At 41.0% G+C, this 12,240-nt stretch overlaps 1 protein-coding gene across 1 annotated transcript in view; it reads left to right on the top strand.

Annotated features, from left to right (window-relative positions):
* TEDC1 (tubulin epsilon and delta complex 1) overlaps positions 1–12,240 on the top strand; it is a 74,322-nt gene that overhangs the window by 26,424 nt on the left and 35,658 nt on the right. The window contains 1 exon segment of the mRNA XM_086617707.1: positions 1,568–1,666. Within this exon segment, the coding sequence (XP_086473833.1) occupies positions 1,568–1,666 (99 nt within the window).

Consider the following 12,240-nt stretch of genomic DNA (forward strand, 5'->3'; position numbering starts at 1 on the left):
TTTCTCTCATGCAAGTGTGTGTGAACTATGAACAAGCTCCTTTTTCATCTTCTCTTAGGTGAATTAGACAAGCTAATCTCCCTGCAGGGTGTCTAAGCTCAAGGGCATTTAGGAATTGGTAGTTAGAAACTCTCCAGAAGTAGTGCTCAGTGGGGAGCTGTGCTTGTACTCTCATGCTAAGGTTAGTGTAAGGTTAAATCAGACCTGCCACCTCCTCAGTTGGTTCCAGTGCCACACAGCAACAGCTACGCGTGCTCTGTCTCTTACCTTCTCACCTGCTTCTCTCACCTTGGTACTGTTTCCCTCTTTAAGCCTTGTTTCACCTGCGGTATGTTGTGGTTATCGATAACAGATTGTAAAAATACAAATACTGGATTATTTCAGTTACAAATACTGGATTATTCCAGCATCCGTCTAGTCTGGTCTCGGGGAACACCTTATTCCTCTATTGTTGCAGTTTAAGAGTATTTTTGTCTTTAGCCAGTGATGTTGCTGCAACATACTTTCAAAGAGGGGCTGAAATTCATCCCTGGTGCTGGAGGCCCAAAGGTTTGACAGCCTGAGTTACGCAAGAATGCAGCAGGGAGAGGAGTGGCAAGTAGAAAGGAAGAACATTGTGTAGGGAGGTGCTCTTTTATTTTTAAACTCACATAGCTCTGCACATATGACAGATGGTTGTCACCAGAAGTGAGTTTTGGGAAAGGAATGCTAAAATATTCTGAAGTTTCAGGGAAGGGTTGATAATTACCCAGTGCCTGTCAACTTTAAAATAGTTGTCAATACCCAAGTGTATGATAAAGTTCATATTAGAATAAAGGAAGAAAAGCAGGAAACATTCTCTGTCTTCTGGCAGAAATATTAATGAAATATGAGCGATTGTCTGACAAATGTGCACTGCTATCTTGTTTGGCAGCTGCAGTTATTACAGTAACAAAGGGATCAGCTCTGAATAGGAGGAATTGCTTTTTATTGTTCCCTTGACTAACTTGGGAAGCTTCTTCGTCAAGTAATTGATGATACCATCACCAGTACAGCTGGGACAAGGTCCCAGTAAGTGAAAGCCAACAATATATAGCAGCAAAAGAGAAACTTACTGTAGCTAGGTATCATTTTCTGCTTTAAAGGAAGAAATCAAAAATTATGCTGAGGATATCCTTTACCTCTGTGAAGACTTCTGCTATCTGTGTAAATGGTTTTTCTCTTCATGCTATGCACAAGAGCATGTGGAGTGTAAGGAAATAGACTTTAAGGCAGGATGAAGAGAGGAGTCTTTCAGTTTTTTACTGTGGCAGCAGCAGTAGCAATTCCTACATGTGGTTCTGGTAACAATACCAGATGGACTGTTTTGTGAGATGATTGTGGTGCATGATCATCATTTCCTGCAGGCTGTTTTGAAAAAGTCTGTTGTATTGGTGGTAGTAGTTACATTTGTACTTGTCCATTGGGAATGGGCTTGTAACCACCGGTTCACATCGCTGTTCCAATCCAGGCAGCCGTTAGATGATTGCTAATAATGTTGTTAATGGTCCTTGTACTGACAAATATCTTCTAATTTAATCTATTCCAGATCCATTTATTCACTAGTGGCTCTCATGTGGACCAGATCCTTGGACATTTTTCTGTCACAGAAACAGATCTTGTTAGACAACCGGAGAATTACAAGCAGGTAATGCTTCTCCTGTAATTCTTGGATGCTTAGTATGCTTTACACAAACATTGTTCAACAGAAGACTGTACTCCTTGTAACATGTTTTTAACTTGGTTTCCAAGAGAAATAAGGGCTTATATATTGAACTGTCAGTTTCATCACTTATAATTGGTGTTCACCAAATGGTTTCTTCCAGTTTGATAGAACATAGACGCAAAGGTATTAAGTTTTGTAAAAACTGATAGAGAGGGAGCGGGGAGAGACTTGACTGAAAGTGCCACTGAAGAAAATGCTTGTAGAATAAAACATTCTAGATCAGTTGGCTGACTGCTGTTGTATACTATCAGTAACCACATCTGGGCCAGCCAGGCGGTGTCTGCCTGTAACCTTGCCTGAGCATGTTGTCAGTGAGAACATGGAGAGATCTGACTTACCTCTCCAGGAGAGCCACAGCACATCTGATGCTAGCGTTCATTGATTCCAGAAATTATACAAGTTGTCTGCCATGTTTGATGGTAGTAAGGGGATTTGTTTTGAGAAACATTTCAGGAGCACAGAATGGTTGAGGTTGTATGGGACCTCTGGAGGTCACTTGGTCCAACCCCTCTGCTCAAGCAGAGTCACCTAGAGCAGGCTGCCCATGACCGTGTCCAGATGGCTTTTGAATATCTCCAAGGATTGAGACTCCACAGCTCCTCTGAGTGACCTGCTCCATTCTCAGTCATCCTCACAGTAAAAAAGTGTTTTCTTGTGTGTTCCAACAGAATGTCCTGCTACTCTTAAATACTTAATTATCATAGATGTTTCAGTTTATTATTTGAGGTAGTACAATTCACTTATTTTAATAAAATACAATACATTTGTTTTACAAATCAGTTTTTAAAAATTAATTCTATGTAAATCTGAAACAAGATTGAAATTTTAAGCTCAGCCCTAACAAAATCAGTATTTGGCAAATTTCTGCAGTCTGTCCAAATCTGTTTACTCAAAGAACATATTCTTTCTGCTGCTACCTTAAGAACAGAAGTGGGCATTGTAAATACGGCACACAAAAATTCAGAAAAATAGATTTGAAGATGGGAGAGAGTCTCATGTTCAAACTCCCTGAAGTGCAGTGCATGTTAATCTTTCATTACTGAGCATTCCTTGGATGAATGGTTCACATCCAGCCTCTTGATAAGCAGGTTCAGCTGTTTAGAACGTATTCCTGGAAAATTATTGTTTTTCTAGAGCAAATGGCTAAGTCAGCTTGAGATTTCTTTTTCATTTCTGCTTCACAGTCCCCCTCCCACAGTTTGCTCAGCAGCTCAGAACACACAGCAGCACAGTCCTCTGAAGCCTATACTTTATAGTCTTCCAGAGCTTAGGAAATGTCCAGAAAGGCCTAGTGGGCTGGTACTAGAAACTTCCAGGCTGTGTAGAAAGACTTTTCAACTACCTTTTCCCAAAGCTTTACCCTGAATATTTCACCGATCTGTTAACAGTGAAGCTTAATGATACTCTAATAAAGCCTATTTGGTTTTGACTGCACTGTTAATGAATCATTCAAGAAATCTTTTCTTGCATGCTGCTGCTGTCTGCTTCAGGTGTACTGTTCAGCAGAGGCTCAGGATAAAATTGAAAGCCGCCTCTTGTATTTTAAACATTGTGGTTTGGTAAAGAGCTGTAGTCGAGAAGGTTTAGTGGGCAGCTGTGTTGGTTAGCTTAAATCTTGGAGGCTTCATTCCTTCTTTCCCAGGCTTAAACAGCAAATACATGAAACAAGGGACACCCCTTTGAAACAAGGGTGATCACCGAGAGGCACCAGAGGCAAGGTGGCAGAAGATGTTTTCTTCAAATAAACTATAAGTGGCCACAGTTTCCATTTCTGGTTTCTGGGCTCTAACAGGTGCAATCCCAAATAGGCTTCAGCCCCAGTGTGTGTGTGTTGGAAATTCTTTTCTTATGTCACTTACTGCTTGTACTGGTCCAAAATCAGAGTTGTTTGTCAGCATAATCAGCTGTGAAATTCTTAACCTCTTGAAGCTCACAAACCTATTGAAGAAAAGGGATTCCTCTAAGCTGTTCTCTTGTGCCTGATTCTAAAATAAATGGGAAAAATTGCAGGAAATCATCACAACACTTCAGTATACATATTTTTGAGAGTCTTAAAATTCTTATTGTCGTCATTTGAGCAATCTTTGTGGGTTTTGTCTCCCCTTACCCTTTTCTCCCAAAAGCAGCTTCCAGAAGTCGTATGCTTGGTATGTGTGAAGAGCCTGAAATAACAAGGTGGTATGGACTTGAAAAGTTAAGGCTGTTTCAAGGGCCAGTTTTCCAGATGGATATAATACTCGATATGCAAAGTGAAGCTTCTTTGGAAAATGTAATAAAAAGCCTCTAATTTTCAAATATCTTGATAAGATTAAGTAAATTATGCACATTTGAATGGGTTGGTTTTCAAATATTGGTGCAGATGGCAGCACTCTGCCAAATGTTTTTTCCAAAAACTGTGAAGTAATTTTTTTCTCTAATGTGACATGTCTGTTAACGTTACCTTAAATAACAACCTGCTGCATCGATCAATAAAAAGAGCAAGCATGTCAATATGTCTTACTGTAACGCATCCCTGTTGGTGGATGGTGCTACGAATTCCTTCTTGTGTTAGGCATACTTCAAAGGGTAGACATGCAAAGTGGATCGAAGTGTCAAAAAATAGCTATCGCAGAAAGGACATTAGGTTGTTTTTATTGAAGCCTAAAGTTCATTTTCATCAAAAATATCCTGCAAGATAAGTTGCTCTGACCTGTAATAGAACAGGAGATGTTAAGTGTGGCAGGAAAAGTGTGATAGGATACAGATAGCTGTGAAGTTAAACTTCAGTTTATGAAATGGAAAAGTCATGCTACTCCTTTCCTATAGAAGTTGCACATCAACTTGTTTAAAATGTTCTTCCCTTGGATGTCTGACTAAAACTCTTAGTGCTTTTATGTACAGGGGTTTTACTGGTCATTATTATTCTTTTATCATCATAAATGTCTTTGTCAGATTCATAGAGCTGGAAGTTTTCCAAGCATAATAGTTTTAATAATGTTTTTCTCTAGTGAGGCATGATGAAAATTCCAACTTTTCCTGCGGTTTGACTTGGCTGTGGTTGTATATATATGTGTGTGTGTGGCTGAGAGTTGCAGGTCACCACTGCATTTAGTTCCTGTGCCACCCAGGGGTGTCAGTGAATGGGAGGTGATGTTATTTCAGCTGATGTTCATTTTCCAGTTGAAGTACATGCTCATGTTAGAGGTCATGTTGACCTCTACACGTGTCCTTTCTTTCCCAAGATGTTGTCATGTCTTTTTGAGCACTGCCTGGCTTGCAGGGTGTTGCCCGAGAAGTATGCAGGTGGTCATTTTCTAAGCAGAAGTGCCTCAGTAGTGATGGTTATGGAGCTGTTTGCCTGCCATGCCGTGCTAGAGCGTGCAAGTCCTGTGCGTTGCTAGGGAGCTTGGATGTTCATTGTGTCTTTTCTTTAAAACCTCTTGCGTGTGTCACTTAGAGTGTGCTAGAACATAGTCTAGAGTGTGTTGAATATCTTGTGTTTTGGTACGTTTTCCAAGCCGTATTGGTACTACTCGGTTTTAAACAGTTCCTCTTAGTCAACTGGTGTGGGGCTGGGGGACTGCTGTTATTTGTCAGCCTGGGATATCTCAGGGCAGAAATGGAGTTCTCTGGCATTGTGGCTGAAATAGTTTGGAAGCATACTGGGGAGAGCATGCAGAAGATATGGCATTTGGCCCTCAGCCACATCTGCCTCAAACTTTCCAGGGCGGTGCGGTCTCCCTCTGAGGATGCGGTCACATTGCTCTGGCGACTGTGAGGACAGTGGCTGTGACGTGTGACCAGTTGGGTGGCTTTTATCATGGTGAGCATAATATAATCCAACTCTTGTCTATGAAGCCCATTTACCTTAATTCTGTATTGCAGTGTCACCAGTTCTGATGTTTTACCTTGAGCTTGAAAAAAATGTATGTTGCACTTAAGAGTCATTAACTTACCTTTCTCATCAAATTGTTACCATATAGAGATCAATGACCTTTGAAGCAAAGCAGCCTAGTCCTTTGGTTTCTTCTGTCTCTTTGTATACTGCTTTATATGTGGAATTCAATCTTGCAATTTTGTGATTAGCAGAGGTTAAAAGTTGTAGTCAGAACTCAGGTCATTGGTACAATGCTGGCAGTGCTGGAGTGATCATAGGAATAGTAATGAGTAAAGATGACACCTTTAAAGGCCAGTAGATCAATTTACTGAGTGTGACAGCAAATAATGCAGCTCTCTGCTAGATGGACATGCAGAGAAATTCATAGCACTTGGGTGTGAATAGCTAATAATTTTGTTTCAGGATTTTATGAAAAATATTTGTACTTGTTGATCATTAACATCCTTTAAAGGGAATTTATTTGGCTTAAGGATCTAAGGTCCTTGGTAGTAAGCAAATAGACAGACTATTTGTTTGCTCCTGACTTCTGCATACATAGTGTATGGTCAATTCCATGCCTGTAAAAAATTCAGGCGAGCTTTAGCTCTCCGAGCAGCAGGGATTGAGTGGGATGGGGTAGGATGATACAGGCACAGCATTGATCTACTTTCTGGACTGTTCATATATCAGGGAAGGGAGCCAAGCCAATGTTCAGTGTGTATATTGCTTCCTTCAGTCAGATAGGACTTGATAATTTCTTGCTGGGACATGCAAGGGGTAAATGATCAAGTTGTAAGATAAGTTGATTGTGGACCCTAAATCTCATGGCACTTTCCACTTAAAACATCTGTCCCAGATGGCTGTTACAGATGGGTGACACAACAGGTTTATTCTCTGTGAGTAATATCCCATAGTTTGAATTTATGCAAAGCACTAAAAAGCTTCTGCTTTTTTCAGAACAAGTACATTCAGATTGGGAGCCTTAGGAACTGATAGGCTTTGAATTTTCAAAAATGTCGAGCATGCATTTACTAGTTACTTTGACTGAAGTTTGAGTCTTCAGTTTGCATCGTGTGTGCACATGGGGGCTTGTGCATTTCTTGCATAAAGTCTTCCTGATCTGCTGAGGTGTCTTATCTGCACAGGCATGTTAAACAGTGAGATCAACCAGTATATTCAGTGCACAAACACCACGTGAGAGTTTTTGCTCCATTTCTGTCTGAGCGTCAGCACCACCTCCTGGAACGTATGTGAAGGCAGAGCAGCAAAAGTGAAGTCTGTTGTCTAATACAAGTTATTCAGCTGGTTACTGAATAACTGCCATGATATTGCTTTATCTCCAGAAACGGATCCTAAGTTGCTGACCATCTTGGATGAAAACAGAATAACTGTGGCAGGATAATTCCAGCCGCTGTGTGCTGGGCTGTACTTGGTGCCCTCATGCTGGTTGTTTGGGACTTCATGGAACGTTTCTGGTGGTGACAGATGCTGCAGGCAGGCACTAAATGAAAACAAACAGTTAAAACCCTGCTGCTAAGCTTGACACTGTGTCACATTACTGATTTGACACAGACCTGTGCTAGTATGTAGTATTTCTGTAATCAGCTCTCTTATGGTCTTGTATGGCAGGGGTGAAGGATATGTAGCCTTATTTGAATTTCAAAGAGCCTGCTAGGGGACCATCTGATATTTTATGATGTCCTTCCATCTGTTGTACAAGAAACAGTTGAACCAACACATTTCTCAGAGCGTAGGTACCAGTGGAAAAAAAATCACATTCATGCTATAGTCTGTGATGCTGCTGTGTAGAAGATTAATTCAGGAAGCGAAGGCTTGTACTGCATGCAAAATTCCAGAAAAAAGATTTGTTTGTTTCTGAAAAAATGATCTTCAGCTTCAAGGACAAGCTGCCTTCATTGGTATAAATTGTCGTGTATTCGTTATCTTCTGTGATGCCCTGGTAACTAATTCTGTTTGATCTAGCCCTCAGCTTTTTTTATGTTCATGCTGGTTTTTTATGTCCTTTGGTAAAAGCCATAGTTCTGCCATTTCTATCATGGAACAGGATCATTATTTCATGCTGTAACTACTGTTCTAATTGAGGACAGCTTTGCCTATTTGTCATCGTGTTTCATTTTTTTGAAAGGAAAAGAGTACTTGAAATTTCTGAAGTGGACCCTGTATAAAAAATAATACAGCATAATGTTCAAGAGTGTTTGTATCAAGGCTTGTGGGTATTTGTGAAAACGTGGATAGCTTTGGTTTTTTCTCTGTGCATGTTCTGTCTGAAATCTCTCCTTGGCCAGTCTTGACTCCAGAGAAATCTTCATGGAGATTCATTTTACTAGGTGTTATGCCAGGCTCTGTGCGAGTTCATCATAGAAAGATTGTGGCATGAACCAATTTTCAAGGTGGAGAGAGACCGTATTGCTGTGAATGAGATCAGAAAGGTGGAGAACAATCTTCCCCGAAGGAATTCAAAGGTCTGTGACACAGTTCTTAGAGTGACAGGGCAGTAGAGACAGCCAAGCCCCAAAGGATCTAAACACAATGAGATTTTCGACTTAACTCTACATGCTGCCAGAATAAACTTAGTTTGAATCAGTAGTGACTCCTGACTATTTACTGATCTGCTTACAAGGCTTCAGATAACCAGAATCTTTGGATTCTGGCATTGTTGGATTTTCAGAACAAGTAAGCTGATAGATTCTGTAGCAAGAACAATTTTTGGTTTTCTTTTCCTTTTACACAACTTTTTTAAGGTCTGGATTTTTCTAACTTAATGCATCACAATTCTTACCTGTTTTTAAGCAAGTTTGGTTTTCATTGATTGCTGCTGGGTGCATCTTAAGTAAGTTATTTAATGATGAAATAAGAAGAAGTTCTAGAACAGCTGACCTTTAATAAATTTCAGGGTTCACCAATGAATTGTATGTTAGACCCATGGACACACATGTTTTGAAAAGGTCAATTATGACAAGTTTTTTTGAATTTGCATAATTGTACTTGCCACAGAACTTTGAATAAAAATAGCATATGCTTTGCCCTTTTAAAGTATTCAAGTTCTCCTCTCTTCCTGTATTTAGCTTATTTTTACTAAACCATTGTTAACATTAGTCATTGAACAACACAGGGAACATGGAGTGACTGTGTTAGGAGCTGCAGGCTGGAAGCAGAAGTAGGGCTCTGGACAGGCAGAGAAAGGGGGTAGGGTGGACGGTGAAGAGACTCTTTGCTCTGGCTCTTGTTCAGTGAAGTCGGGAGCTGGAGGAGACCCCTGGACAAGAGGCCTGCATGAGGGCAGTGAGGAGGCAGAGTGGCTCTGATGATGTGAAAGAATTCAGACTATCTGGGTGAAAAGAGGCTGAGTGATGCATTGAAGAGAGGATGCAGAAGGAGGGGCTGAATGTGGACAGAAAGGTTGAGACTGGAGAGGAGTTAGGACAGGGAGCTGTGAATGGGAAGATGAGTCTATCTAGAGACTTAAATCGCTGTCTTGCTCCTTGTGGGATTCTGAGAAATTTCCTACCTGCAGGAAGATGTCATAGCCCTCCAGTGATGGTCCAGTGGACAACCTGCTGTTTGGCCTGTTGCCCCAAGAGTCTGATCCTGCAGATAAGCAACGGGTGTCTCTGCTGCAGGAGGAATTTTAAAAAGTTTCTTTTTAAAAAACCAAAGAAATAGTCTAAATTGGAGTAAGACAATGCAGTGTAACATCAGTAGTATTACTTTAAGTATGTTTACTAGGATATTTTATCCTAGAACTATTGTGTCAATCAAAGTGCAGAGTGCCTTGTTTCTGTGTCAGAGCTGTGGTGAAGCAAGCAGCTGATGAAGGTGAAGTCTTAATAGCTGAGGCAGCTGAGCTTTGTCCTGGAGAGCTGCAGTACTTCTCTGCCTTTGGGTTCTCAAGTTCCTTGCAGCGAGTTACTTAAACCAGACTTTCCATGGTGGGCTGCTGATGGGGTGTTTCCCATTTTTATGTGTCCAATTTGATGTTTAGGGATCTGATTTGTGGAAATGTTGAGTGTTCCTAGCTGCTACTGATCTTGCTGGGACCTGTACTTGGAGCCCCTTAAGAGTTTCAGCAGTGCAGGCAGCAGCATCTAGTAATGTCAGATTTAAGCCCAGACTGTGTAGTAGGTCCTTGCAGCACACCACTCTGCAGAAGGTATTAGGCTGGATCCCAGAGTCAGCAGGGTGGTGTGTGTTAATGCAGCCTGCGCCGGCTGATCAGCACAGGCAGTGTGCTGTGGCTGTGCTGGCTCTGGAGGTAACTAAATGAAAACCACCTGAAGCACCTCCAAGTTGTTGAGTTGCACTGGGTAGATGTATCCATGAAATGCTTTATAGTAATTTTTAAATTCTCTGAAAATCAGGTCTCAGAAGTCTCAGTTAAGGCATCCAAAAGAAATGGAAGCGTTTTACTTTCATCTCTTTGCTTTCATTTCCCATTTGTAAAATGACAATAATACTATCATTTCATCTCACATGGGTCATTAGGAAGGATAACTTGTTTATGTGGAAAATAAAAATTCTATCTTCAGAATGGGATTTGAATGATGTATGGCAAATAAGTCCATGGCTTCCCTCTGAAGAATAGACGGAATAATATGCAATTTAAAAGGAAAAGGAATAGCTTGTGGAGTGAGCACCAGCCATTCTGTGCCCTTGGTGAGACAGATTATGAAGGGAAATATTTTGGTCACGTAATTCTAGACCTTAGACACATGGGGTGGTCAAATTAGTGCGGTTCAAGCAACTTGAATTCTGGTACTTTTTAACTTTGAATGCTTTAGTTTCCAACCTTAGCAGTTATCTTGCTGAATTGTGCCTTAAAAGTGTAAAACATACTTATTGCCATGTGCTCTGAACAACACTGCCAGTCAAAGCCAAGGCTTTTTTTTTTTCTCCTGTTAAATTACTTAATGGTTGGTGGTGTTGTTCCAGCCACAGTTACTTTAGACGTTTTACATGCACGGTAGTCAGATCGCTGAGAACTAACATGGGAGCTGACATATTAATATTGCAGAGGAGAGTAGATCTGATAACGTATTGAATTATATATGGGGCTCCAGCACCTAAATGCAGGAAACCTGGAAGCTCACACAAGAAAGCTCGAGGGAGATGAATGATCCAGAGGACTCGATCTTTGATGGTGGTTGTTCAGATAAGAAAGAGTGGAGGCTGTAAGGATGGATTTAATATGAAGGCTCAAACGAAATACGGCCTCTATACTGCTGTACGATGATGAGCAGGGTCAGGAACGTGGCAGTGATACTTGGCTGGTCTGAGCTGGCGTTCCAACCCTCTCTGAGAGTCCTGCCCTGTCCTGGACTACTGCTTTCCCCTTGGTGCCCTGGTATCAGTGAGCTGAACAATGGAGCAAGAACTGGCTTCAAACCCCCATGGATTAAGTTGGTTGAAAGATTTATTTTTTTCTCTCTAAACATCTCCAGTTTGGTCTTTTGGTGGTGTAATGTCAGGAGCAGTGTGCCTGCTGCAGCGTTGTGCACAGTGAAATCTGCTGCACTGGGATGGGTAGAGTTTCAGAGCCTGCAGGGAGGATGAGCTGTACCAGGAAACGCACATTCTCCGTGTGTGTGAAGATGTTCAGCACAATACGTTAAAGATTTTTGGTCCTCTTAGCAGGACTGCCTAGATCACCTTTAAAATCCAGAATACTTATGACTTATTGTCGTTTTTCTGAGAGAAGGCTCTGTTGGTTTGAAGCTTAGTACGTTGAAGGTTATTGAAATTGGAAAAAGCTGTTGTGTTTTGTTTCTTCTCACTGTACATGGGAACCTCTCCTTATAATTACTGGAGCAGCAGTAGATACTGTCTTACAAATAGGGTGATTTGATGTATTTCCCGTAGAGTAGGAGAGTGGCTACTGTGAAAACAATTTAAAAATGAAATAAATAATACCTCTCCATGATTCAGGTATCATTTTTCCTTCTACATTTCATCACAAGCAAAGAATAAGTGCTAAGAAAGCAAAGAAACTGTCAGTGACAGCATGTGCTGCCCACCCCGTGCTGCGTGGCAGAAACAAAGACTTTTACTCCTGCCTTTTTTTAATGATTCACTCTACAGAAGGAGGGGGTAGGCTGTCATGTCATTTTCCTTCTGAAATACCGTAGGCAATTGGTGTTCTGTTCGTTTGCTGACATTTATCACATAAAACATAGTTTGCTATAGTAGTTATTAAAACCTGTTGGAAACAGTGGATCAGGTACTCATTTGCAAAAATGAGGCAGAGCAGATGCAGCCCTTGTCATCTGTGTAAAATCAGGAAGAATTAGAGGTCAAGGGCTTCAAAGCTGGTTTTAGACAGTGTCTACTTCTAACTGAGTTGCTGATCCTTCTTAAGAAAGTGAAAGGCTCTGGCCAGCTGGGCACTGTAGAAGCATGAGCAATCAAATTGTTCAGGATTATGTATATTGATATTTCTAAGGCAGATTCAAGTCAATTTTAAGAGGTGACTTTGAAAAAAGTTAAATATAAATTACTTGCCTTTGGATGCTTTGTGTGGTCTCCTGTTGGGGCAGACAGCAGAACAGTTGCCTTGGGTAAGGAATTCCTCTCCTAACTTCCCTGGTGTTGTCCCTGTTGTGCTGCTGCTGGAGGTTTTATCCCC

The sequence above is a fragment of the Tauraco erythrolophus genome, chromosome 10, assembly GCF_009769465.1.
Source record: "Tauraco erythrolophus isolate bTauEry1 chromosome 10, bTauEry1.pri, whole genome shotgun sequence".
NCBI classification, from domain to species: Eukaryota; Metazoa; Chordata; class Aves; order Musophagiformes; family Musophagidae; genus Tauraco; species Tauraco erythrolophus.